Consider the following 25972-nt stretch of genomic DNA (forward strand, 5'->3'; position numbering starts at 1 on the left):
GCTCTACGTAGCCGGGTCGCTTCATTGGTGAATGGGAAGAAAGTGGTCGTGTAAAGTTGGCGAGTGGATGGATGGTGGTCGAATAATATATTGCCTTTTAGAATACGGATTGAATAAACTATGATACTCCGTAACTAAGCTAACTTTTTTTAAAAAAATCTCAAGCTTCACTGCGAACTAGTACGCAATGTAAGAAGAATTGCAGATGCCAATTCAGCTAGTTGGCTTTGAGGTATTGGAGTACTCCGTAGAATAGGAAACAAGTTCTTTGGCAAAGTCACTGATGGTGGCAATAGCTTTGCCGTGCCCAGCCACACAGCATTTGACGCGGGACTCCATCACCGCCCCCCGCCCCCCGCAACCTTCTCCTCATCTCGAGATCACGTGGCTGGTGCCCTTGTTTTCTCTGCACGGCCCCGGTTGGTGGAAGAGCCTCCGGGAAATTTTGCTGTCATCTTCGTCGCGACGGAGACGAGCAACGGTCTGACTGCCATTGCCCATTGGCACAGAAGCATCGCTCGCCTACACGGCAACGGCTGAGGGCGGGTCGTGCGAAGGTCGCGATTGCCTTCTGACGTCGCAAACACCCGCGTCGCACCGATTTAGGCCGTCTTGACTCCCTCTCTTCGGCCATCTACCCAGCCACCGCAGTGGCCTCTTTGCTGCCCGCGCTTCCGCACCTCACCCCGGCAACTCCTCTCGCGAAGCTGGCTCATCTCCGGAAGCTTCGCACAACCACCATCGCCACCACCACCACTACTACCACCACCACCACCACCGCCCTCACACCCACACATTTGTTCAGCGCGCCCATCATCAAGCGCTAGTTCCATCCTGTATCCGCCACACCCACGCGCGAGACCAACAGCGATTCGCCTAAGCGCAGCGCATCCTCCTCCCCCCACCCCCCCTTTTTTTCCCCAACAAACAACACTTCGCAACCATGGCGTCTGCGCGCAAGCGACCCAGGGTCGAGCCCGAGGACAACCGCGCCGAATGCCCGTTCACCATCAAGATCGTCGACCCCAAGGATAAAGAGCAGAAGAAGAAGAAGCGACGGCGCACCGAGAACGGCGACGAGGAGGACGCAGCGCAGAGGATCAACCTGCAGTTGTCGCCCTTCGCTCCCACCGGCAAATTCAAGACGCACGAGACCATGGACCTCTTTTACCAGGTCGACCCCGCCAAGAAATGGACAGACATGACAAGATATAACAGCTTCGTTCGTAAGTTCTCTTCCCGCTTCGTCGCCTCTGCACTCGGGCGGCGCCAGTATCCGGCCATGTGGGGCTGACCTGTCGCGTTGCCTTGGCGCGCAGTCAACGGGATCAAGTACTTCAGCGAAGGCTTCATCTACGTCGCGAACGACTCGAGCATTGAGCGCCAGAAGGCCGTCAACAACAACGAGCCGATTCAGTACCGGAAGAAGTCGGACGACGACTGGGTCGCGCGTATCTTGGAAATCCGCGCCAGCGACGAGCACCACGTCTACGCGCGAGTCTACTGGATGTACTGGCCCGACGAGTTACCACAAGGCACGCACGATGGCAAGAAGATCATCCAGGGCCGGCAGCCGTACCACGGCATGAACGAGTTGGTCGCTTCCAATCACAGTAAGCAACCCTTGGCCGCTCACTCCGGCGCATGGCCGAACCGAGCAAGACGCTCTGACAATTTGGCGCAGTGGACATCATCAATGTAGTTTCCGTCACGTCGCAGGCACAGGTGAAGCAATGGTTCGAGGAGAACGATGAGGAGATACAGAACGCGCTGTACTGGAGACAGGCGTTTGACGTCAGGACATACGAGCTTTCGGTATGCCGCCCCTCGGCTCCTGCCGTTGCCTCCCCGTTTTCAAACCTCGCTTTATTTTACTGACAACCGCCCCTTTTCCGCTTCCCAGAGTGTCGAGCTAGTGTGCAGTTGCAACACACCCGGGAACCCGGACAAGTTGCTCATAGGGTGCACGACGGAGCCCTGCAAGAAGTGGATGCACGAACAATGCATCATCGACGACGTGCTCAGGACGGTGTACAAGCGGCTGGGCACCGATAAACCACAGCTGGCGCCGGTAGCCACGAAGAAAGAGGAGACGGGCGACGAGGGCAAGCGCCCGTTAAGCCCCTCCGAGGCGGGCGCGGAGGGTGCCGCGGAACAGTCGATTGACGTGAAGTCCGAGGCTGCACCGTCAGACGCGGTCCACGTCGGAACGAAAGACAAGGTCGAAGCCAGGCCCGCAGCAACCGACGATGAAGACGCTCAGGCAGCGCCTGAGGATTCCCTTCCCGTGCGAACCGCGGCCGACCAATCATCACAACAACAAGGACAACAACAGCAGCAGCAGCAGCAGCAACAGCAGCAACAACAGCAACAACAGCAGCGAGCTACGAGCGAGATCACCGCCACCACCACAGACACGCCGAGCAAGCCGGCCGGCTCCAGCAAATCGGCATCGGGGCGCAAGCCAGGTAGGCCACGGAAGAAGGGCGCTGGCGAGGCGAACGGAGAGAGCGCGCGGCCATGGGAAGGCTTGTTCGAGGCAACGCTCAAGACGGCAGACATAGACCCGCCATTGGTCGAGATCCGGGATCTGCGACCCAATGTCGTGGGAGGAGAGAAGATCTGGACGGAGCGGATCAAGTGCCTGCTCTGCGGAAACCAAGTCAACTAAGGTGGGCCGTCCCAGCCCCAGACGGGGAAGCATACGTTGCGCCGGGGGATGGAAGAGAAGGGAAGAGAGGAGAAGAGAACAAAGAGGCGACGAGACAAGAGGGAGGGAGAGGATGAAGGGGGTGTGGATGCGGGTGAGGACACAGTACGGAGAAGCTCATGGTCCGCCACATGGGTGCAACAGCCCCAGCTCGGCTGGCAGCAGATTCTACCGGATCCATCCTTGCGTCTAATGACCTCCTCATTCTCGGTTGGGCTGCCGTGGATCGAGGACTAAGGGCTGCTGAAACACTCCACACGTACCGATAAGGCACCCTCCTCCGGCGACGCGGAGGCGGAAGCGGAGACGGAAAATAGGAGCGGAAGGGCCTTACAGGTATGTGAGGAGTGTCTAACGAACTCTGTAATTGCGACTGGGAGTACAGGAGGGTGGGCACGGATTCAATTACCTAGGAGGGGCGAGGGGCGAGGATGGGAGAAGAAGGAGAAGAAGAGGAGGCGGTGCTGTGCTGATTCTTTTTGTTTTTCAACGCCTGGCTGTCGCAGCAATGACTGCCCCCGAGCTGGGCAAGGTCGGGTAATACCCCCGGAACCCCAGAGTTGTCTTTCTGCCCCCGAGACGGCTTGTGGGCATTGTGTTCTACCCTATCTATTCCGTACAACCAGCAAACTTATCTATCTAGCGACAATTGATGCGGGAGTCCTTTTTGCCTCCCGTTACTGGTCTTGGGCATCGCAGGTTGTTGAGCTTGGGCGGGCGGCCGAAAGTCAAAGAGCAAGGTTGTATAGGTGCGATGTACTGTACAGTACGTAGTAGGTACGCAGGTACTCCGTGTATCATGCATGACTTTTTGTTCCGCTTTGGCAACTCGGCCCTGAGTTTGGAACATTCAGATGAGACTTGCATTGGGCATGATCTAGCTCTTCATAGGGCAATCTTTCCGCGTACTTTTCGATGCATTGGCCCCAAATCCAGATCAAAGGTGAAAAATGAACAGACAAAAAAAGAAAACAAGAACGAGAGAGAGCCGGAGGGCTTGATGATGGCTCAACCAGCAAAAGAATTGACCGCGGCAGGGCTCGAACCTGCGATCCTCTGCGATACGGCGATACTGTAAAGCAGATGCCTTAACCACTGGGCCACGCAGCCGAGGATGGAAATCATTAGCGTCCCGTTGCGCTGGCAGGCTTGTGAGGAGCACATCCGGTGGCATAACACCCCATCGATTGGCTCTCGTTCTCGATGCAGAGACCTGCAGTCAACAAAAAAAAATAAAGTTCCAAGACAGACTTGCAACGTCAAGTTCATAAAACGCGGAAAGAGTACACGAGAGCCAAAGGCTTACCATGAGGCCATTGCGCGCTGCCAACAGCATGCTACGCGGCATTGCGACCGGCAGCGCGTCGCGCAGGTGCGTTCTGACACTCCGGCGATGGGTTTGCTCCCCAATCAAAAATTGGTGGTATGTATATACATGGAAATTGGACTGGCAGGCTAACGCAATAAGCTCGCAGGACCACTTTGTTCGCGGTCCGACACCTGAGCAGGGCAAGGGCGGCACCCATCTCCCACCACATCATCGTCACGAGCAGCACCAGCAACTGCACTAGCATTATTACCAGCCCCCCCACCAGCACCAGCACCAGTAGCAATTGGCCATGTCGTGGTGGCCCGCAGAGCCGGCTCTTTTCCCACACTCCTGCGTGCCAGAAGAAGAAAACAGCCAAGCAGGTTCTAAAACGACAAAAAAAGAACAAGCGGGATGACGACGACGACGCCGACGACGACGACGCCGAGAACGACTCATCATCCTCTTCTTCCCAACCCAACAACGGCAGCCGGGCGGGGGAGGCGGACGGGCCGGACCCGTTCGACTTTGGCGACCTGCAGGCGGCGTTCGACCGGGCCGAGAAGCGCTTCGGCGAGGAGCTGAAGAAGCTGCGGGCCGGGGGGCGGTCCAACGCGGACGCGATCGGGGCGATCCCCGTGCAGCCGGACAAGCGGTCGCCGCAGACGACGTTCCCGCTGCGGGAGCTGGCGACGGTGGCGCCGCTGGGCGGGCGGCGGTGGAGCATCCTGGCGTTCGAGGAGGCGTCGGTCAAGCCGATCATCAGCGCGGTGCAGCGGTCCGACGGGTTCGGCGGCCAGCAGCCGCAGCGGAGCGCCGACAACCCGCTCGAGCTGACCGTCACGGTCGAGCCCGAGCGCGCCGACGCCCTCGCCCGCCGCGCCAAGGACCTCTGCCAGGCCTGGCGCACCAGGGTCCGCGACGACGCCCACCGCCGCGCCGAGCTGCACAAGAAGTGGCGCGCCGACGGCCTCCTGCTCGCCGACGACCTCCACCGCCTCAAGGAGAAGCTCCAGAAGCTCCAGGACGAGCGCATGAGGGGCATCCAGGCCAAGGAGAAGGAGGTCGTCGCCGCCATCATGGCTAGGGGCTAACTAAGCCCGGAGGCGAGCATTTTTCCTGGTTCATCCCCGAGAATTAAAAGAAAAAAAAACGCACACAGACACTAGATCAAGGGGCATGCAAGGATATGAGGTGTAATATCTATTTGTGTGACTAGATACCTTTTGTACAAATAGCCGGAACGACCAAGAAAAAAAATAAATAAACATGCGGCCACTGACGGTATTGTTACATCTGGAGAGACGACACAAGACAAAGAGAGAGCCCATCTGGCCCAACGAGCTCGTGACGTCCACTGTTATTGTCTTACCCTTTCTTACCCCCCCCCCCCCCCCGGGCCCGACCCATTCCTCTTTTTATTCTCTCTCCCGCTTTCCATTAACGTTTGGCCTGTGGCTGAGCAGCGGGCTTACCACCTTGCTGAGGCGGCAGCAGCGAGAGCACCTTATCAATAAACTTCTGCGAGTCGGCCTCCATGTAGGTAGAAGTCCGGGAGTGGTAGTTGGCCATGGTGCCCTTGACGTCGGTGATGTCGGCAAACTTGGGCTCCTCGTACTTGCCGAGGACGGCGGGCTCGAGGATGGCCTTCTTGATCTTCTCGTTGGGCCCGACCAGGCGGAGCTTGGGGTAGGCGCTCTCGATCCACTCGCGCTCGCCCTTGCTGTGCACAAAGATGGGCTTCTTGTAAAAGTAGCGCTTCATGACCTCCTTGAGGTCGGTCGTGACGCCCGAGTCCGAGTTGAAGGCCATGCCGCCCGTCATGAGGCGCATGTTGCGCAGCACCGTCTCGGCGGGCCCGATGGGCGCGTCCGTCGCCACCGCCGCGCCGTACCCCGTCAGCGTCTCGGCCGTCAGCTTGGGGGTGTGCGGCACCACCTCGCCCTTGTCCAGCCGGTCGAGCACGGCCTGCTCCTCCGGATTCCACACCAGCTTGCCGCTCTCGGGCGTCGTCTCCTTGTCGCTGTCCTTCTTCGCGCCCCTGGACTCGCGGGCCCCGCGCCCGCGGCCCCTGAGACGGCCGCCGCCTCCCCGAGCTCCGCCCGCGAACCTGCCGGCGCCGAGAGCCCCGAACCTGCCCGCTCCCCCGATCGCTCCGCGACCGGCGCCGAACCCGATCCGCGGCCGCCCAATCGTCCCCCCGCCCCGGCCGAACGGCGTCCGGCCGCGGAGCCCGCCCCGCAGGCTGCGCAGGTTCAGCACGCGGGGGCCCGACGCCCCGGACCCCGGCGCCGCGGCGGCGTCGGGGGAGACGCGCAGGGAGCGGGCATCGATTCCGCCGGCGCTGGGGCTGCTGCTGCTGCTGCTGCTGCTACTACTGCCGGAGCGGCGCGGTCCCGAGCTTGACGGAATGCCCCGTACTTCGCCCAGCCCCCGTGCGCTGTTGTTCGTAGTGGTGGTGTTGTTGAGCTGAGCGAGGCGCTGCACCGCGGCGGACTGGGCGCGAGGTTTCCTTGACTTGATGCTGCTGCTGCTGCTTGTGTTCTCGTTGGATTTCGCATCGTTACTGCTGGTATTGTTGTTCTTGTTGCTGCTCTCGGAGGCCGAGTTGGAGGTGGTCGAGAAGAAGGATGCTGGCGTCGTGGTGCGGATGGGTAGAGTCAGGGCGCGAGCGGTTCCTGAGGGGGCAGCGCGCCCCAGCGCGGACCGGAGTGCGTGCCGGCTCATCGCTTCTCTGTGTTTGTATTTGCGTGTCGAATGGTGGTGACCCTCATAGAGCGAGCCTCGAGGGTTCGTTGTCCGACCGTCCGACCGTCTCTAGCTCGCGAGGTCCGGAGACTGAATATGGATGGGAAAATGGATGCGGTTCGAGTCGAAAATGTTAGCAAAGCTGTCATTGGTCAATGTTATCGATACATGGGTGGGGCCCGACTCGGGACCTGCTATGCCTGCCGTGCCTTCCTAGATAAGCTACTGAGTGCTTCAAGCACGAGGTTCTCATGCGCATCAGCTCCCAAAGTTTCTAAAACGGATTGTGATGGTGTGTTCTTGGGCTTGAAAGAGATATTGACGTCTATTGGTCTTTTAGGTTACACTTGCCGTTCAGTAAACTGCAAACTTACGGCTATCCGTTGTCTGTTTGGCGCCTTCACCAAGCAAGTGCTCACCCGACTCCTTCCCCAGCAGCCACAGGCTTCCTTCCAGATACCCGTGGCAAATTCTTTCTTGGTGATTATACTGGCGATATCAGGTGTCGCTCGAGTAGTCTATGTACAAATCAGAAATTTAGCCCGTGGAGTGCTGTAGGACAGCTTCTTGGTACCGCAAATGATCAAGAACTTGTGTTGAGAAGGTGACGATAGGCACACGAGCGCGGAGTACTTCAGTAAAGGCTACGTTGACACCCTGCCGTGGCCGTTGTCAATGAGGTTCATGCTTCAGAATTATCTCTGACTAAACGGTCCCTTTAAGATATATGGAAATGCATCCACTACCCGTGGCTGCTACTTCACTGTCGAGCTCGCCCACAGGCGGACGCTCAATGACATCCGGTGCTCACCAGCCGCACCTTCCCCTCTCCCTCTCCTGACGGGGTCGCTGCAACGTTCAAGTTCCACATATTCGAAACAATCAAACGCTAGGTTTGAGCTGATTAAGGTTACTCCTGTCCTCACCAGTAGTTCGTCCATCGTCAACTCTCGCCTAACTGAGCTAGTAAGGATTGCACTTGACGGATTGTCGGTTACGAAGTCTGCAGACGCGCCCAAATCGTTGATGGTCTGACGAGACGCTTATCACTCAGTGAGAGCGTCTGCTATGATGTCTCACATACGGCATAGACGAACTTGTCACGGGTGTCATACAAAGCCTCCCCCGGTCTAGTTAGTTGTCATGCCCCGTCATCTGGGTGGGTTGATGAGTTCGCGAATTCCGAACTCGGCGAGAGTGAACCGAGCCGAGAATCCCGATATTGCGTTCCAAACCCCATCTTACCTCTGTTCTCCTCTCGCTTTTGCCAACTCCTGTACCCTCATTGTCCGCTCTCTGGCTGCATATCGCACAGTGGATGACGAGTAGGGCCACTTCTTCTATGTACATACAGCACGATCGCGTTGATCAGCCAGTCAGCCGTCAACATTTCTACCAGACGCGAACAGCTCACCGTGAAAATGATCCCGGAAAGTGTTCTCAAACAGACAGAAGGCAGTGGCACGCCGCCTCGTCGATCAACAGACTCCATACCGGGGACGTGAGCCGCTACGTCGCAGGGCACTATATGAGATATTGCAGGCTGCAGCAGGCGGGCAGGGTATCCGCAGGCCTTCCCGGCGGCGATGTTGCAGAGCCTAAATGCGCCAGAGGGTCCTGCGGGCGGACGCAAGCAATCACCCTGGCGGCCTGTAAGCGAACAGCCGGCATCCCGAGCGTCGGCACTTGAGCTCACTCGGGGGCGTCACCCGAGGAGGTGCAGCACGCAAAGGAGTCATCAAGGTGATTGCCCGGCACGCGTTTCCGGCTCTGAGTGTGATGGTGTGGGAGCGCCTAGTAAGGCGTCCTCGACTCACTGGTCCACCCTCTCACCATCAGTCGGCCGGCCACGGAAAGGAAGGATGGACAGCGACAAAGTCGTTTTGCGAGCCAACAGTCGTCTCAACAGTCGTCTCAACACTCGTCTCAGCGTTCTTAATGATCCACCAATCCTTGCTGCCTGATGAGCATGCCTCGCCGCGAGCAAGAACTCAATGACACCGTAGCCGCGGAGAGCGAGCCCTGTTAGATCCGGGAAAAGCCATGTTGGTTCGTAGATCCGCCTCGTCCGGATGCCCGCGCGGAATATTCCTCAAGTGACCCGACGACCGGCCGTTGAGGGCTCGGGTCATGCCCTCTCTCGGTACGGGGCCAAGAGGATGGCGGCCGGCCTCGGACGGCAGGGGATTGAGATGGGCTCGAGGAAGCTTAACTAGTCCAGATCCCGGCTCATTAATAAGCGCGGAGACGCAAGTGCAAACGAGGTTCGAACGACCAAGTGGCCGTGGAACACCCACACCTCGCCGTCCTGCGAACTAACGTAGTGTCGACGACCCCCACCCTTTCAGCGATGGCGGAACGCGGTCCCGTTCGCGTGTAACAGGCAGATCTCGGGAAATACACTGCACGGTTATGATCTCCAATCGATTAGAACGGCGGGAGGTGTGGCCTTATCGGGGCGCGCTTCGCGCTCGCCTGCTTATACCAAATTCCGCCTCGCCTCGGGGGCCGGAGGAGTCGCTCCATTGGGTGCAATGCCAGGCCCATGTGACCAGGGAAATGAAGGGTGCGAATGGATGAGGCTCTCTTGGACGTTGCATTCCCGCCGAAAGCTGCTGCAGGGTGTGGCTACTGCAGCCAAAAAAAGGTGTGTGTGGGAGAGCGACACCACGCCTTCAAGCGATAGGCCAGACGCAGGGCGTGGCCGGAACGTAACTGCACCAAGCCTCACGTTACGCGAAAACCGATCTCCGTCATCAAGCGCCGGAATGTCGACGTACGCTATAGTTACAAGTTTGAACGGCGTCGATGCCGCAAGGCAACGCGCTTGCATGGGTCCGCCACGAGCTCGCAACGTGATTGCTCGAGGTCGAAAAGGTATTTCGCCGTACTAGTCCTGTGCCTGCGACTTGGGAAACGGCCCGGGTCTGTCCGATGATCTTGTTTGTCATTATCATACAAAGGTCGAGCTGCCCGGTGCTCGGAAACTTTGTCGGGCAGGCGCTACTGGTGAGGGTGAGAGGTTAGTTAGTACTGTGTAATTTGAGTCCGGGACGGGATCCCTGCGCATTATGGAACGGACCCCCAATCACCAGCGGCAGTGAGGAGGGAGATAAGAGGATAAGTGCAAGCTGGAAGTTTGAGGGCGGTAATCTGTTGTTAGTAACGCGATGCCACGTGAGTTGGAATAACTCGACCGCCCGGAAGGAAGCAAGCCACAGCCGAAACATGGCTTGCGTGGGCCCCACGCACCGAGCAACTAGTGTACTGTTAGGTCCCGTACATGCCCTGCAGCTTCAAGCTCCCCACAATTTCTCCAACTTTCGAGAACGTTTCAAGGCAACGAACGCTCCTTGCCGAGTTCATGTACGGATGTACATACTATGTACTGCGCACAGATGAGAAGCTTATTCCGGCAATTTTCTCCGATTTGTTTCAAGCATGGGTATGGGGGGTTACAAGAAAAAAAAAAGAGAACGAAAATCGATTAAACATCGAGCAGGAGCGCCCGATTTCCTGTGCGAATGCCCACCTTCGCATTCCTAGGGTGGTCTGCAATGCCGACTCTCCGACAAGGGGCGACGGGCTCGGCCTTGGATGCCGTTAGTTCCTTGTGATGGGCTCGGCTGCTGTTCTTTTTGGCCGACGTTCACCCGCGACCACAGCTAACTACACTATTTCCGTCTACACTAACAGTACCCACGTACTCCGTAGGACAAAGACTGTGTGAGATACCGCCGAGAGCTTGCCGTGTCGGCCCTGCTGGCGGGTCTCGATCTCGCTTCACCACCGAGTTGCCCCGTCGTCCACCCGCCTCCGGATTCGCGCCGAAAGCTTGGAGGAGTCTTACAGATAAGCTGTCGGCCCGACCAGGGTCCAAGTTCTTCTGGAGGATCTTTGTTTGGTCGAGTGATTGCACTGATTCCACTGATTCGCACCCACCAAGTTGAGAGGGAGCATCGCACCGTGTTGGGATGCGACAGTCGGGGTCTAACTAGAGGGAACATTTCTCACAACCGCTCCATCATCCGCGCTTGGTTATACTCGATCGCGTGGGACGGTCCTCGAGCTTCTTCTTCCCAGGGACATGGCACATACAACCATCCCGCGGAATCTACTGGTCATGCATGGCGGGAAGGCAAATGCACGTCACTTAGTTAACCTCGAACATCGAGTCGAGTCGAAACGCTTACACTAGATCGGGTATGAAAGCGCGGTAAGGTCGTCACAAATCATACCCAGCGGGACGACTTGATCTGGAAGGACGTTGGACCTCGTCGGCCAATCAACCCGCAATGCCGGGGTTGATTGGACCAGGAGTCCGGGCCGGCTTCCCGCCCCAGGAGAATGCCTTGCCGAATCTGACCAGGGCTAGCCAGGGCTACCCCACGATACCCAGTTTTTGCAAAACCTCGGTTCTTGATTCGATCTCTGCCCTGTTTCGTCATCTCTTCGGCTCTGAGGCTCAACACCAGAGCCATTCTGCCGACTATCCTGTCGTGTTGATCAACGTTTGAGAGTGGGCTCCAGCGTTTCGCGAGTAATGGGCAACCCGTCCATTCCCGGGGGCAGAGAAAGCGAGTCTGCAACCAGGGCAGCTACTCTTACGAAACGCAAAAACACGGAGCTGGAGCCAGTCACGGCTGACCTGCCAGATGGCCATGCCAATCGTCTGAAGCCGTCTGGGGTCATTCCACGGGATCGCAGAGGATCACCTCTCGCCCCAGAACTCTAACCTGGAAGCGCAGCGGTCCAAGGGAGATGATCTGTCGCAGGCATGCAAAGTTGGTCTTTATGAAGGATTCAACAATCTCTCATCCCAAGGCCCTTCACTGTGCCAAGTTGGTCGTCCCCCCTTCACAAACAGGGATAGAGCAGCGCGCCTAGCCGTGTTTCTGGTTTAGCTGGCACGGCTGGCTTCCTGAAAGGCGAATCCCGTCGGGGGCGCCGTTTTTGGACAAGGAATACGGAATACCGCCATCGCCACGCTCCTGTTTGAAGCTGATCGGCAGAGCCTAGAAACCCGTCAGCCAACGACAGACGTGCGGCCGCTCTCCTTGCCGCATACTAGCTGTCTGACGGCCTCGTCCGCCACCATTTCCCATTCGAGCCACGCTAGTGTAGCCTTGCGACCCCCAACTCCACGTGGCCGAGATTGGCCGTTGGGAGACTCTCTCTCCAGGCGCAACAGCTGCATTATCTCGAAACCGCTCTCTCAGAAGCTCAACACCCCCTTGCTTGGCGTCAGGGGTGTCCCAAGGTCCCCCAACTTGGCCTCCGTAGATTGTACTGGTATCAAAGAACCCACCTTCAGTCCCACCCCACCTCGCCCGACTTTTGGTCCAAGGGCCCCGGGCCCTTGTTTGGGTACCGGAGCTTGCGTTTATGCAATAACCGCATGAGCTGCTCCGGCCCTAGCTGGGTGCCAAACGATACTACCGCTCAGACGGTCCGTTCCTACCGATGTGGCTATTTGCACCCGAGGGCGACAATCAAAAGGGAGAATCCCGGATGGAGGCCCGTCAGGTGGTGCTTTCTGCTCCCTGATCACTCCCAAGAAGCTTGGCTTTCCAGTCCCACCCCCCATGGTGCGGAACCTCTCCGTCTCCTCTGCTCCGTCTCGCCTGGTGCCGTTGGTTTGGTCGAGGACAGTTGGACGACGTGTCTCTTGTCCACTCCGTCTTCAGCAAACACATCGTTTGTTTATTTAACCCCTCCCGTGGAGGGCCCCCAGTTCCACTTCTCCAAGGCCTCCAGAGCTCCGTTCGTCCCGGGGGAACCGCCCCCCCTTTTATACAGCTTCGCGGTTAATGTTCGGGAAGAGCAAGCTGAGCGACCACTTACTTTATATTCCTCTGTCCCCTCTCCTCCATCTCCTGTTGTTTAGTTCCGGAGCGAGGCGTACTAGAGCAGCTGTGCTGTGTGTCTCCTTATCCCAACGCCGTTACATTAGCCTAAGCTATCCTCGGATCAACCTGTATCCTCCTTGAAGTAAAGGTTGGAAGGAGTTAGGAGTTATCCGTCCTCTCTTATAACACTCCATTTATAAGCACCGAGAGGAATCGAGGGCAGGTCACTATGGCAGCACCTGCATCAGTGGAAAATGTCGACCTCAGGCAGGATATCGACCCAAATGCGTCGCCGGCCGGCAGCATCGACACCAATACAACCCCTGATACCGAATTCTCGCCTCCGGAAAGCCCTCTCCAGCGGGGCGGACCGCCCAAGGATGCGAGGAAACTGGCGAGAACCAAGCTGGCCACCTTGACGACGGAAGAAAAGGTTCGCTGCGATAACGTTCCGCTTCTTGAACCGCAGAGTGTAATAACGCCGAGCAGGTATCTCTCCTGACAGCCGCAGACTTCTGGAGAACAAAAGCGATTCCATCCAAGAACATCCCGGCAGTAAAGACGAGTGATGGGCCTAACGGCGCTCGCGGTGGCATCTTTGTGGGGGGCACAAAAGTGAGCTTAGCTTTCCCGCAGGACGAGGCTCGCGCGGGTGCACAAGACGCTGATCGCTCGAGACAGGCTGCGCTTTTCCCCTGCGGTATCTCGCTGGCAGCAACATGGAATAAGGATCTCCTTTACCAGGTTGGCCAGCACCTTGCGGACGAGGTCAAGGCTCGGTCGGCCAATGTCCTGCTCGCCCCTACAGTCTGCATGCACAGACACCCGCTGGGTGGGAGGAACTTTGAGTCTTTCTCCGAGGATCCTCTCTTGTGCGGCAAGCTGGCTGCCCAGTACATCAAGGGTCTCCAGGAGAAAGGCGTCGCCGCTACCATAAAACGTCAGCTCGCTTCCGGACCTCTTCGCTCTTCTCTCTCTCACTCTTGTGAAGTGGATATGACGGACTGGCTGACTATTGAATAGACTTTGTCGGAAACGAGCAGGAGACGAACAGGATGACCATCAACTCGATCATCGCCGAACGGCCGCTTCGCGAACTCTACCTTCGCCCGTTCGAGATTGCGGTTCGCGAGGCCAAGCCGTGGGCTCTCATGAGTTCTTATAACCTTGTCAACGGCGTCCACGCGGACATGAACACGCACATCCTCAGGGATATCCTCCGCGGTGAGTGGGGATACGATGGGTAAGTGACGACTCGGCTAAGCATGCCGCCCCCCCGGTGATAAAGCGAGGAAGATCTGCTGACGCTCCAACCCCGCTAACCCCCCCTCCCCTCTCCCCCCCCAACCAGAACCATCATGTCGGACTGGGGAGGCGTCAACTCCACCGTCGAATCGATCAAGGCCGGATGCGACATTGAGTTCCCGTACTCTGACAAGTGGCGCTTCGGCAAGGTTCTTGACGCCCTCAAGGAAGGGAAGATTGCCGAGGCCGATATCGACCGGGCAGCCGAGAACGTGCTCACTCTGGTCGAGCGGACCAAGGGCAGCGACCTGACGGCCGAGGCCGAGGAAAGAGAGGACGACCGCGAAGAGACGAGGAATCTCATCCGCGAAGCGGGCGTGCAGGGGCTCACCCTCCTGAAGAACGAGGGGTCCATCCTGCCCATCGACCCGGCCACGGCCAAGGTTGCCGTGATCGGGCCCAATGCCAACAGGGCGATCGCGGGAGGCGGCGGGAGCGCCAGCCTCAACCCGTACTACACCACGCTGCCCCTGGACAGCATCCGCAAGGTTGCCAAGCAGCCGGTCAGCTACAGCCAGGGGTGCCACATCCACAAGTGGCTTCCTGTTGCGTCCCCCTACTGCTCCGACAAGACGGGGAAGCAGGGGGTGTCGATCGAGTGGTTCAAGGGCGACAAGTTCGAGGGCCAGCCGGTCGTGTTCCAGCGGCGGACCAACACCGACCTCTTCCTGTGGGACTCGGCCCCGCTCGCCCAGGTCGGCCCGCAATGGTCGGCCATCGTGACGACCTACCTGACGCCCCCGAGCACGGGCAAGCACACCATCTCGTTCATGACGGTCGGGCCGGGCAGGCTCTACGTCAACGGGCAGCTCGCGCTGGACCTCTGGAACTGGACCGAGGAGGGCGAGGCCATGTTCGACGGCTCGATCGACTACCTCGTCGACGTCGAGATGCAGGCGGGCCGGCCGGTGGAGCTCCGGGTCGAGATCACCAACGAGCTGCGCCCGATCGCCAAGCAGAAGCAGTTCGACATGACGCACAAGTACGGCGGCTGCCGGATCGGGTTCAAGCCCGAGGACAAGGTCGACTACCTGCAGGAGGCCGTCGATGCGGCCAAGGCGGCCGACGTCGCCGTGGTCATCGTCGGCCTGGACGCCGAGTGGGAGTCGGAGGGCTACGACCGCAAGAGCATGGACCTGCCCTCGGACGGGAGCCAGGACCGCCTCGTCGAGGCCGTCCTCGCGGCCAACCCGCGCACCGTCGTCGTCAACCAGTCCGGCTCACCCGTCACCATGCCCTGGGCCGACCGCGTGCCTGCCATTATCCAGGCGTGGTACCAGGGCCAGGAAGCCGGAAACGCCCTCGCCGCCGTGCTCTTTGGCCTCGACAACCCAAGCGGCAAGCTCCCGGTAAGCCTGCAGCAACAACACCCCCACCTAACACTTCCCTCCCCCCCTTTTTTTTTTTTTTCTTTTTCCTTGCCCTATCCTACTTTACTCTATCCTACTCTGCACTGTTTACATTCTGACCTGTCTTGTTTCTAGTGCACCTTCCCCCGACGTCTCGAGGACACGCCCGCGTACCACAACTGGCCCGGTGAGAACCTGGAGGTCATCTACGGCGAGGGCATGTACATCGGGTACCGGCACTACGACCGGGTCGGGGTGGCGCCGCTGTTCCCGTTCGGGCACGGGCTGTCGTACACGACGTTCGAGTACGGGCGGCCGTCGGTGAGCCCGAAGGTGCTCGGCCCGGACGGGGGCGCGATCGAGCTGGTGGTGGCCATCAGCAACGTCGGGCCGGTCCGGGGCCTCGAGACGGTGCAGGTGTACGTGCGGGACGAGCGGAGCCGGCTGCCGCGACCGGAAAAGGAGCTCGTCGCGTTCGAGAAGGTCGAGCTCGAGCCGGGCGAGACCAAGCACCTGCGCATCCCGCTCGACAAGTACGCCGTCGGCTACTACGACACGGCCCTGCGCCGCTGGGTGGCCGAGCAGGGCACCTTCCGGGCCCTGGTCGGTGCCTCGGCCGCGGATATCAAGTACGTAGTCTTTCCGACTTCTTCCCCGTTTGATGTTTGATCCTCTCTCGTCTTTCTCTTGGTTTGCTAACGTGGGGATGACCAAGGTATGATGTCGCGTTTGAGGTCAAGGAGACGTTTACCTGGGTTTTCTAGTGTAAAAGGAAAAAAGGGGATAGGCCACGGGTCTGAACACGGACATGCATGCATGGAGGGTTTGCTGCCATCCTCCCCCACTTCTCGCTGTATTGTACATACACACATAATTACAACCTTCGTTTCTTGCCCCGAACGGCATCTCATCCTATCCTCTCCTTCCTAGGCCCGACTTCAAGATGTCGGATGCCGTCCCGAGTTGTGGAACGGTGGGCCTGAGTTTCGGAAAGCGGCCATGTGGGGATGAGCGAAGATCAGTAACTGGATAGAAAGAAAAAGGGGAATCACCAACGGTCTACGAACTGCCCTTAGCTTGGTCTACACTACACTAGTTACCTTTGTGGTGGGTGGATCTGATACGAAGGCCAAGGAAGGGGAAACAAACGTACGTGAGATTGTGAATTTAAACTTTAACTACTACGTAACAATGCGGCTAGTTTCCCGACAACCCTGGGCGGACTCATATATGTAAAGCAAGCTCCCAATAACAAGAGCGCAATTTTTTTTTTAAAATTTCTCCAGACTCGGGCGATCCTCCTCTTTGTTGGAATGTAATGAATTTCCCGCCGACGTGATGGCCAGGTCCAGATCGTTGATTCAGCTGGTGAGGCTGCCTGAAAGTTCTACTCCGTACGAAGTACTCCGTACACTAGTAAATTACAGGGGTACGAGGGTGATCATAGCTTGGCCCCGCAGCGCCCGGGCGAGCTGCAGATTCCCCCTGTCAGCGGCCCCTTCTGGCCCACCTCAGAGCAGCTCACGGGGGGGAACACTTTCAGCAATGCGCATTGACTCGGCTTTTCGAACACAAGCCAGCAGCCAGCAACCAGCAACCGATATTCCATACACTATTTCCCGAGAGCATCGGTTTGCCAATACGTCCAACTCCCTCCCCGGCCGCAATTGAGCCGCATGACATAGCGATCGATCCCTGGACGGCCAATTCGACAGCCTCGCCCCGTTCTCGACCGCACCGCTCGCTGTGATTTACTACATAGTAGTACTAACGCGGCCCCCAAACCTCGAGGCAATCCGCCGTGTTCTCCACCGACAGCCAAACCCGACGCAGTAGCACCTCGCGCCTCTTGTCGCCATTTACTTGTACATATACGTAGAGTCTTGCGCCCGGCGGAGCCTTCGCTCGGGAATGGCTGCAACCTGCCTCGACAATGGCCCGGCCGTATAGCAGCGAGAGCAGCTTCACCTACCCTGCGAGGCACTACCCGGACCGCTCGACCTCGGCATCCGAGACCCTCATCTACTTGGTTGCCCAAGCCGTCCGCGCGCTGGTCCGGTTCTGGCGCGAGCGCGGCCGCCGCCTGGCCTACGCCGCCCTGCGATCCATGGCCCACCGTCTGCGCCTGAACTTGACCTATAACCGCCTGCTCAGCTTTCCGCACCTGCTCGTGGCCGCCTGGGTGGTCCTGCTGTTATGGGGTGAGAGATGGGTGTTCCACTCCAAGGTTGAGAGCTGCCACTGGAGGAACTGGGAGAACTGGGTATGTGAGAAAAACACACAAACACACACACACACACACACTCTCTCTCTCTCTCTCTCACGCAAGAGGGCCGTCCGGCCGAGACTGAGCGCTGACATGTCTTTTCTTTTCTTTCTTTTTTTGTGTCATCACAGCCTGCCGGCGCAGAGCCGCATCGCGTTGCCCTCGTCGCCGATCCCCAGCTCATCGACCCGCACTCGTACCCGGGCCGCCCGTGGCCGCTCAACCCCTTGACGATGCTGATCACGGACAACTACATGCGCCGATCCTACAATCAGCTGCAGTCGCAGCTCGACCCCGATAGCATCTTCTTCCTCGGCGACCTGTTTGACGGCGGCAGGGAGTGGAAGACGGCACACGGGGAGTTCAAGGACCCGGAATGGGGCCCCCACCCGAAGAGCGAGCAGAAATACCTGAAGAAGTGGCACAAGACGTACGGGGAGTTTTACTGGCTACAGGAGTACGCCAGATTTGTGGACATCTTCCTCAACCCGTGGTTGAAGGCCGGAGCCGCGCAGGGTGACCGGCCGAGGAGGAGGAGGAAGCTGATCGCCAGCCTGCCGGGCAACCACGACTTGGGGTTCGGTGACAAGATCAAAGTGTCCGTCAGGAACCGATTCGAGACATACTTTGGCGAAGGCAACCGCGTGGACGTGATTGGCAACCACACGTTCGTCTCGGTCGATACCGTCTCGCTGAGCGCCGCCTCGTCGGTTGAGGCCAAGCGGCACGACCTGAGGGAGATCTATGAGCCGGTCGAGCGGTTTCTGGACGGGTTGCAAAAAGAAAAACAAAAGGCAGTCGACAGGGAACTGCGCCTCCTCCGGGGAGAGGTGCCCAAAGGCCAGCTCAAGCACGAGATCGAGGGCCTCGACAAGGCCAAATCCCCCGGCAAATCCACCACCTCCGCCACCCCCAAGGTCGCCACGCCGGAGCTTCCCACCATCCTGCTCACCCACGTTCCCCTCTACCGACCACCCGGTACCCCATGCGGGCCGCTGCGGGAGAGGTGGCCGCCGACGAAGCCGCCCAAGGGCCAGACCGACCCGGTCGTTCCAGACCACCGCAACGCCATCTCCGTCTCGGCAGGCTACCAGTACCAGAACGTGCTGAACGAGAAGGACTCAGAGGATCTCGTCCGCAGAGTCGGAAACGTTGTCCATGCCTTCTCGGGCGACGACCACGACTACTGCGCCGTCACCCACTCGGCCGCCCAGGCCAACGTGCCCGAGATCACCGTCAAGAGCATCAGCATGGCCATGGGCGTCTCCAAGCCGGGCTTCCTGCTCGTCAGCCTGTACAACCCGATCGACCCGGCCACCGGCGAGCCCCTGGCCCCGGCCTCGCCGCCTCAGTCTGACGGGGAAGGGGAAGGGGCAGCAGCAGGAGGGAAAACGGCCACGCTGCAGACCCACCTGTGCCTCCTGCCCAGCCAGATATCCACCTACCTCCACTACGTCACTTTTGCCGTCATCTGCATCGCCGCCCTCGCCGTGCGCGCCGTGCTCGTGCCCGTGCTGGGTCTGACGCCCTTTGCGCTCGACGAATCCTCGCTCTCTTCACCATCACCATCACCATCATCATCATTCTCATCATCATCATCGGCGAGACGGAGAAAGAGCGCGCTGCTGCCTGTGTACAAGGCCAAGGTGGAGGACTACGACGAGTACGCGCTGCCGCGCGGCTTCTCGGGGTCCCACTTCCTAAACGGGGCCAACGGCGGCGGCGGCGGCGGCGGCGGTGGGAACGGAAACAACGTGGCCCGGGGCCGGTCGGGGAGCGGGTCGGCGTCAGTCCTACCCGGCGGACGTGGTCCCAGCCCCAACAAGAAGAGCCACGGCCACGGCCACGGCCACGGACATGGTCAGGGCCACGGGAAGGGGTCGGCGGCGCGGAAGTGGGGGTGGGCCGGTGCGGGGAGGGCCCGGGCGGCGCCGAGGATCGAGATCCCCAGCGAGGGCGAGGAGGAGGAGGAGTACTACGGGGCCTATGGCGGGGGCAAGTGGAAGGCGAGGCTGAAGAAGGGAGGGCGGTGGCAGCCCAGGTCGGTCGTCCCCGCCGTGGTGAGGGAGTTCTGGACGACGGCCTGGAGGGTCCTCTGGATGGCTGCCGGCTTCTTTGGTTGGTTGGCTTGGAAAGGGTGAGATCTCTCTCTCTCTCTCTCCCCCTCTCTCTCCAGTGAAGGAGGGTTTCCTTGTAGGATGTCTCGGGTTGTCTCATAGAGAGTGTTGGGTGTTAATGGAGGGGGGAATATGTTTTTTGAGGAGTGTAATGTATGTACTAAGTCCGTACCGTGATGCATTGGATAGTGATCTGCATTAGGGATAGAGGTATTGAATCGGATCCAGTTCCTTCTCTGTTGGATAATAATAATGATTGTACCACTCTACCTCGTTTCCAAATAAATATGTCCAGCTCATTTTTTGTTATCCTTCTTCGTGGCTGCCCGGCAAATCCCTTCTTCTTGTCATCTCTTGCCGTTATTCCCAACAATCTGTTCGTGATGTCCTTCGAGGATCATTGATCGGAATCAGCTGGCGATGATGCGGTGATGGGGCACGCGCTCGAGCGGCGGAAACGCTACCCGCCCGTTCGCGTTAAAGTGGATGCAGGCAAACAGGCCAATGACATCCCATAGGGCTGGGATCTGCCGCGTCTCGGGGTCCGGGGCTCGCCAATCACTACCTATGTAGCGAGCGTTCTCCACCTCGAGAGCTTCGCAGCTTCCGCTCCATCTTTTTAAGATCGTTGCACCGAGGCGAGGACCAAGCCATTGAGAGCTGAAAAGAGACCAGAAGCCATTAAGAAAGTTCGCTGAAAATTGCCAGATGAGATTTCTGAGGAAACCATGATTGTTGCGTGCCAAATGGCAAGAATGGCCGAGGCCAAGAGCCAGCTCCAAAGGCTGACTGCTGCCCCTGTCCCCTGCATGCCGAAGCTGATTAAAGAGTGACGCCAAAAGCCGCGTCAGAAACGCGCTTTGCTCAAAGCAGCCAAAAAAAAAACCCGTTCCCCGTTCCCCGGTCAGCGAGCGAACCAGCCAGCCAGCCAGCCATTCAGGCAGCCAACCATCCAAAACTCCATACTTTTGTTGCAAGGTTGCAAGGTTCTTGAGCTGCACCTCACAGCGGCCAGCCTCCTGTTTTGCCAGGCCTTTTCGTGCTTCTCCTCTCCGCTCGAGCTCCCGCTCAATTGCTTCTGACGGAACATTCTCTTCCTTCCTCTTTCCGTCCACTTTCCGACTTTCTCGACTCCGCCAAATTTGGCTACCCCAATCAAACCTCCCTCAAGCCCTCTGAATCAAAACCCACTCCCCCGGTCAGGGCCCGTAACCCCGTTTGTCCCGTCTCCCAAGATTGCAGGCCTCAGCTCTTCAACCTCTTCCGTTTCTTTCCTGCTCGTCCTCTCCACCCGCCCTTTCCTCCTCTCGAGCCGCGCAAATCGACTAGTCCTTTTCCCTTGGGCTCCACTTCGTCACCACCTCAACCCACCGCTTCCCGCCCGCAACATGTCCACCCTCAAGCGCAAGGCCGGCGCCGAGGCCGGTGCGGAGCCGAAGAAGGCCAAGCAGGGGAGCATCATGACCTTCTTTGGCACCCCCAAGCCGTCATCCACAGCAGCCGACGGCACCGCCGCGTCCGAACCCGCGCCCGTCAAGTTCGACAAGGCGAAATGGGTTGCCTCGCTCACCCCGGAGCAGCGAAAGCTGCTCCAGCTCGAGATCGACACCCTGCACGAGAGCTGGCTGGCCCTGCTCAAGGACGAGCTCATCACCAAGGAGTTCCTCGACCTCAAGAGGTTCCTCGAGCGCGAGGCGGCCGCGGGAAAGAAGGTGTTCCCTCCCAAGGAAGACATCTATAGCTGGTACGTCCAGGCCTCACATTGACTTTCCTCAACTTCCTTTCCTTTCCTTTCATCTATCCCTCAACAGCTATCAAAATTCTTGCGCATGATGGCGACTTAGAAAGGGACTGCTGACACGATAAACTCGTCCGCCGGCGCACAGGTCCCGCCATACCCCCTTCTCCACCGTCAAGGTCGTCATCCTCGGCCAAGACCCGTACCACAACTACAACCAGGCCCACGGGCTGGCCTTCTCGGTCCGGCCGCCCACTCCGGCCCCGCCGTCGCTCCAGAACATGTACATCGCGCTCAAGAACGACTACCCTTCCTTCACGCCGCCGCCGCACCGGGGCGGCCTGCTGACGCCCTGGGCGGACCGGGGCGTGCTGATGCTCAACACGTGCCTGACGGTGCGCGCGCACGAGGCCAACAGCCACTCGAACCGCGGCTGGGAGCGCTTCACGCAAAAGTGCATCGACCTCGTCGCCGCCCGCCGCTCCCGCGGCGTCGTCTTCATGGCCTGGGGCACCCCCGCCGGCAAGCGCGTCCTCCGCGTCGACACCAAGCGCCACCTCGTCCTCAAGAGCGTCCACCCTTCCCCGCTGTCGGCCGCCAAGGGCTTCTTCACCTGCGGCCACTTCCGCGCCGCAAACGACTGGCTCGCCCAGCGCTACGGCGAGGACGGCCGGGTCGACTGGGCGCTCGTCGAGGGGGACAGCGTGCTGCGGGAGCCGGGGAAGCCGAGCGGCGGGGTTGAGCAGAAGGAAGAAGGGGCGGATGAGAAGCAGGAGGAGGAGAAGGAGCAGGGAGAGAGCGGAAAGTTAGAGGGGGACGCGACGGTCAGGGATTCCGAGGGCAACAAAGAGGCGAGCAAGCAGACGGTCGTGGAGAAGAAGGAGGGCGTCGAGGCCGCTGATGGGGACGAGAATACTGCGCCCGAGGTCCCAGCCTGAAACTCCCCAGGCCTGGCTCTCAAAAGCGGTGTCGCCCCTTTTGTTTTCCCCGTCTCTTCTTTCTCTTTATCTCTCTTTCTCTCTCTCTCTACCTCTCTCCCCCTCTCTCCCCCCCCCTCCCCCTCCCTTTCTCTGTCGTTCTCCTCTTGTTCATGCCGACCGCCTAGAGGCTCACTGCGACCAGAGACCGCCATCACCCTGGTGATGTTCTGTTGGGCATGTTCTCTCATGTCATCTTACAACTGTCGACCTTATTCTTGTCCAGTATGATGTCCGATGTTAGCATCCGCTGGTCGAATCTTGGCTGACGCGGTGGACGTTTTCTTTGTTGGGTAATTGTTGTTATATTTGGGGTAACGGAATGGTAAACTGGGCTCTTCAACAAATGGAATACTTCAATTAAGGTTATGTTTGACTGTGGCCGAGCGCTTGAGTATGCTGCCTCGATCGAAGCTGATACGTGAGCAACATCTGCTTTGACGGGTCGCTTTGACGGTGCTCAACATGAAGCCCTAACTGTTGCATTTTCGAGACTAGGGACTTTTCAGGCCCATTGAAGGAGGTAATCCGAGAGCATACGCATACATTGATCGAACGTGGGGAAAGCAAAGAAAGGATATGGTAAGTGAATTTTGTATGTACAGTACATACATCCACTGCTACTTCTGCAACAAACCTCGGCCATCTGCAATTCTTTGCGTCTCTTGCCATCAGGATGCGCTGGCGCCGTGCAACTGGCTCGATTCAAAAAGTTCTGTAGCTTCTTTTGGCTCTCTGTCAAATATCCCCCAGGCGTGCATCACTGATGCTGGGCAAATCAAACTTGCAGTTCCTGAGAAATACCCACGGGAACTCTCCGTATTGGCAGAGGTTTTCAAAAAATACATATAGTATACATACATACGTATATATGCGATGGGCAGTGCATCCAAATTTCAGCTCTCGTGCTATGTCTGGGCTTGGAATCTGGACAATTTCGGTTTCGGGCCCACACCCGAGCCGTTTGAGCCATGGATGGAAATGAAACTAGTGTAGTGCCGATGACAGCATGACCGGCCGCATTTGTCCGTTTCAGGTAACAGGTCCAAGCCCAATACACTAGAAGTCGGAAGAGGGCTCTACACCTAATTAACTACCTAGATGACTGCGGCAGCGATAGCTGTGATGCACCCCTGATGGGAAGTGAAAGTGCAGAATAATAAAGCAATCAATGGTTGTTTGCACTTCAGGGTTAGTAGTACTAGGTGGCTTGACCAAATTGGGGTCATAGAGGAAAAAGCAACAGGCTACAGATTCCAAGATAGGAAAGAAGCCCACCTGAAATGGAGCGCTGATTGGGTATTGACGAACTGGCAACCTGCGCTAGTGGTAGCCCCCAACCCTACGAGACTTCCTAATAAAGAGCCTAGGTACTGTACCTTCTGCGAAGTGCGTGCGAGAGAGCCTGGACGGGACTGAAATTCCCCCTAGCCTGACACGAAATGTGCTTACACCTTTGCCGGAGGGACCGCATGCGTAGCTACCTAGGTTCGCATACGAACAGAACGGGTATTGTGTACGTGCCGAGGTGTCTTCAATGGCCGACGTTAAGGTGGGCTCTGTGCGTTAGGTTCAAATGCAGGTCCCCAGGCCAGACCCCCACACTCTCGACGGCCCCCCTGCAAGCAAACTCTCTGACCGCCTCGGGCAAGCGGGGAACAGTTTGGTTGGTTGTGACCGGCAGCCGAGCGGAGAGTCGCGCTCTTTCAATCGATTGTCTTGACGCGTAAATGCCAGCTCGTCTGGGTCCTGGGAAACATTTAGAGCTTTCTCTCCGGCTGCGGTTGGTCAATAGAGGACCAATCGCCCGAATCATTGGCATTTTTCTGCGCTCTGGCCGTGACGAGACTCTGGAGCACGACGCGGGGTTGATGAGTTGGCACCGAGCAGATTATGCGAGAAAGCTGCACGTAACGACCTCGCAATGCTTTCGTGGCCACTGGCGTGTAGAAAAATTTTTTTGAGAAGCTACACTAGTGTAGCCTTGATCATACCCCACACGAGTTGACGGTGAATTGCTTGCAGTCATGTATATACAAACTTTTATTCTTCGCTCTCTGTGCGGATGGGGTGACGGGACGTTGAGCAGCACGGAAAGACCGTGAGACAGGAGGGTCCGGAAGTGGCGTTCGCGAAATTTAGCTGCTGCATGTTGGGCAGTCTGGTGCAACGCCCAAATGCCGTGCCGAGTACAATGTGCATACGTTACACAGTTGTAAGGGACCAGGTGCAGATTACATACAGTATGGAATGTGAGGTGTTCCCAAATGGAAACAAAACTCTTGCTCTTGTTTTGTGCAAGGGGCCGTGTAAGTTAAACCTGCCTTCAATAACCTCTTCCCCTCTACGGAGTACCTTCAGACCTGACGTCGTTCTTGAGCGGATGGAGCCGAAGAGAGGATCCCAAGATGATGAGCGGAGCTTGCACTGTGGAGGTAAAGCCCAGTGGAGCAGTGTGCCAGGACGAAACACGCAACAGCTGGAGGGGACGCAGTGGTGCAGGATAGACCCTGATCACGGGCGTGTGACTGCGCTTCCCTCCCGCTCCGCACTCCACAATCATCAAACAAAGAGCGACTCAGCTCAGGTCGAGACTCGCCGAAAACAAAATCAGACGGGACCTGGCCGTTGAAGAACCAAAGCTGTTATCCAAGCATCGTTCACGTCATGCAGGCAGCCAAAGATTGCGTGCAGTGGGAGGAAAAGTCATCGGCGTTGGGCTCGAGCGACACCAGCGTTACGTCTAGAGTGACCCTTCATTTAAATGAAAAAGCACCGCGATACGCCAGTTCTTGGAGAGAGGCATCTGCCGTGCGCGATGGGCAGGTACCATTGGATGTAAATCCGTCCACACATGCCATGTTATCTGCCATATTGTACACTACATACATAAGGTACAGTAGGTACCTACCTGAATTGGCTGCTTGCTGCGGAGCCAAGCCCACAGGTACCTTTTGGCGGCTGATCCCAGCCAAACGGGACTTGGGTCTTGTTGAATTAGAGGCGGCGCCAGACAGCACCCGCCTGGTCGAAGCAATTTCCTGGCGCGCTCGACTGGGCTGAGATCGCGAGCCCCTGAAGACTCTCCAAGACGCCTCATTATAGTGTACGTGGAGAACAACGCTTTTTTCCTTTCCTCTCCAATTCTGCTTCTCGTCTTCACTTTGCATTCTTGCTCCACCTCCGCTTCTAGTCGTTTTATTATTATTATCATTATTATTATTCAAAGAACCCTTCTTCGGTATCTACCTTCGTATCGTAACCTCATTCTTTGGTCTCCCAGCTCACCTTTTGCAGTATCGGACCGGCGGCGAAGCGACGCTACTTGCGTGCAACGACCGACCCGCACCCAATCGTTAGAGGGGAAGGGGAGCCGGAAACTCAGTCCCCCCAAGCTCTGGCGCCCGACCTTTCAAAATAATTCCTGGTTTCTCCTTGTTAGAAGTGTCGCATGGCCGCGACGCATAATTTGCCCACGCCAGTATTTCGAATCACGGATCGTGCCGCCCGAAATCTTACTTCTCTTGTCTGACTTGAATCGTCGAACATTTCTCAACTTGCACATAATTTCGGGGAATCCTCCGAGAGTGACCGCGTCGACCTA

The 25972-nt window shown here is 58.0% G+C and overlaps 6 protein-coding genes and 1 non-coding gene across 7 annotated transcripts; 5 read left to right on the top strand and 2 right to left on the bottom strand.

Annotated features, from left to right (window-relative positions):
* Window positions 1-789: 789 nt before the first annotated feature.
* MYCTH_2295802 (uncharacterized protein) lies at window positions 790-3017 on the top strand. Its single transcript, XM_003659086.1, has 4 exons — window positions 790-1226; window positions 1320-1613; window positions 1685-1815; window positions 1904-3017. Exons 1-4 carry the CDS (start codon window positions 944-946, stop codon window positions 2669-2671), a joined length of 1476 nt encoding a protein of 491 aa, XP_003659134.1. The 5' UTR covers window positions 790-943; the 3' UTR covers window positions 2672-3017.
* Window positions 3018-3735: 718 nt separating this feature from the next.
* On the bottom strand, window positions 3736-3820 carry MYCTH_t39. Its single transcript has one exon. It is a non-coding gene; the product is annotated as a tRNA-Val (tRNA).
* A 136-nt stretch (window positions 3821-3956) lies between these two features.
* Window positions 3957-5313, top strand: MYCTH_2075565 (uncharacterized protein). The gene is made up of 2 exons (XM_003659087.1): window positions 3957-4082; window positions 4186-5313. The coding sequence occupies exons 1-2, from the start codon at window positions 4018-4020 to the stop codon at window positions 5111-5113; spliced, it is 993 nt and encodes a 330-aa protein (XP_003659135.1). The 5' UTR covers window positions 3957-4017; the 3' UTR covers window positions 5114-5313.
* Window positions 5314-5477: 164 nt separating this feature from the next.
* MYCTH_2031061 (uncharacterized protein) lies at window positions 5478-6746 on the bottom strand (the record flags this gene model as incomplete). Its single annotated transcript, XM_003659088.1, has 3 exons — window positions 5478-6065; window positions 6282-6363; window positions 6427-6746. Coding segments are annotated over 3 exons (990 nt in total), but the record flags the coding sequence as incomplete, so codon positions are not given.
* A 5956-nt stretch (window positions 6747-12702) lies between these two features.
* On the top strand, window positions 12703-16181 carry MYCTH_62925 (glycoside hydrolase family 3 protein). Its single transcript, XM_003659089.1, has 7 exons — window positions 12703-13049; window positions 13106-13231; window positions 13298-13556; window positions 13640-13859; window positions 13968-15270; window positions 15406-15899; window positions 15986-16181. The coding sequence occupies exons 1-7, from the start codon at window positions 12846-12848 to the stop codon at window positions 16032-16034; spliced, it is 2655 nt and encodes an 884-aa protein (XP_003659137.1). The 5' UTR covers window positions 12703-12845; the 3' UTR covers window positions 16035-16181.
* An 891-nt stretch (window positions 16182-17072) lies between these two features.
* Window positions 17073-20228, top strand: MYCTH_2295809 (uncharacterized protein). The gene is made up of 2 exons (XM_003659090.1): window positions 17073-17533; window positions 17668-20228. The coding sequence occupies exons 1-2, from the start codon at window positions 17204-17206 to the stop codon at window positions 19675-19677; spliced, it is 2340 nt and encodes a 779-aa protein (XP_003659138.1). The 5' UTR covers window positions 17073-17203; the 3' UTR covers window positions 19678-20228.
* Window positions 20229-20937: 709 nt separating this feature from the next.
* Window positions 20938-22532, top strand: MYCTH_2295812 (uncharacterized protein). The gene is made up of 2 exons (XM_003659091.1): window positions 20938-21397; window positions 21540-22532. Exons 1-2 carry the CDS (start codon window positions 21042-21044, stop codon window positions 22327-22329), a joined length of 1146 nt encoding a protein of 381 aa, XP_003659139.1. The 5' UTR covers window positions 20938-21041; the 3' UTR covers window positions 22330-22532.
* The last annotated feature ends 3440 nt before the right edge of the window (window positions 22533-25972 follow it).

The sequence above is a fragment of the Thermothelomyces thermophilus genome, chromosome 1, assembly GCF_000226095.1.
Source record: "Thermothelomyces thermophilus ATCC 42464 chromosome 1, complete sequence".
Classification (NCBI taxonomy): domain Eukaryota; kingdom Fungi; phylum Ascomycota; class Sordariomycetes; order Sordariales; family Chaetomiaceae; genus Thermothelomyces; species Thermothelomyces thermophilus.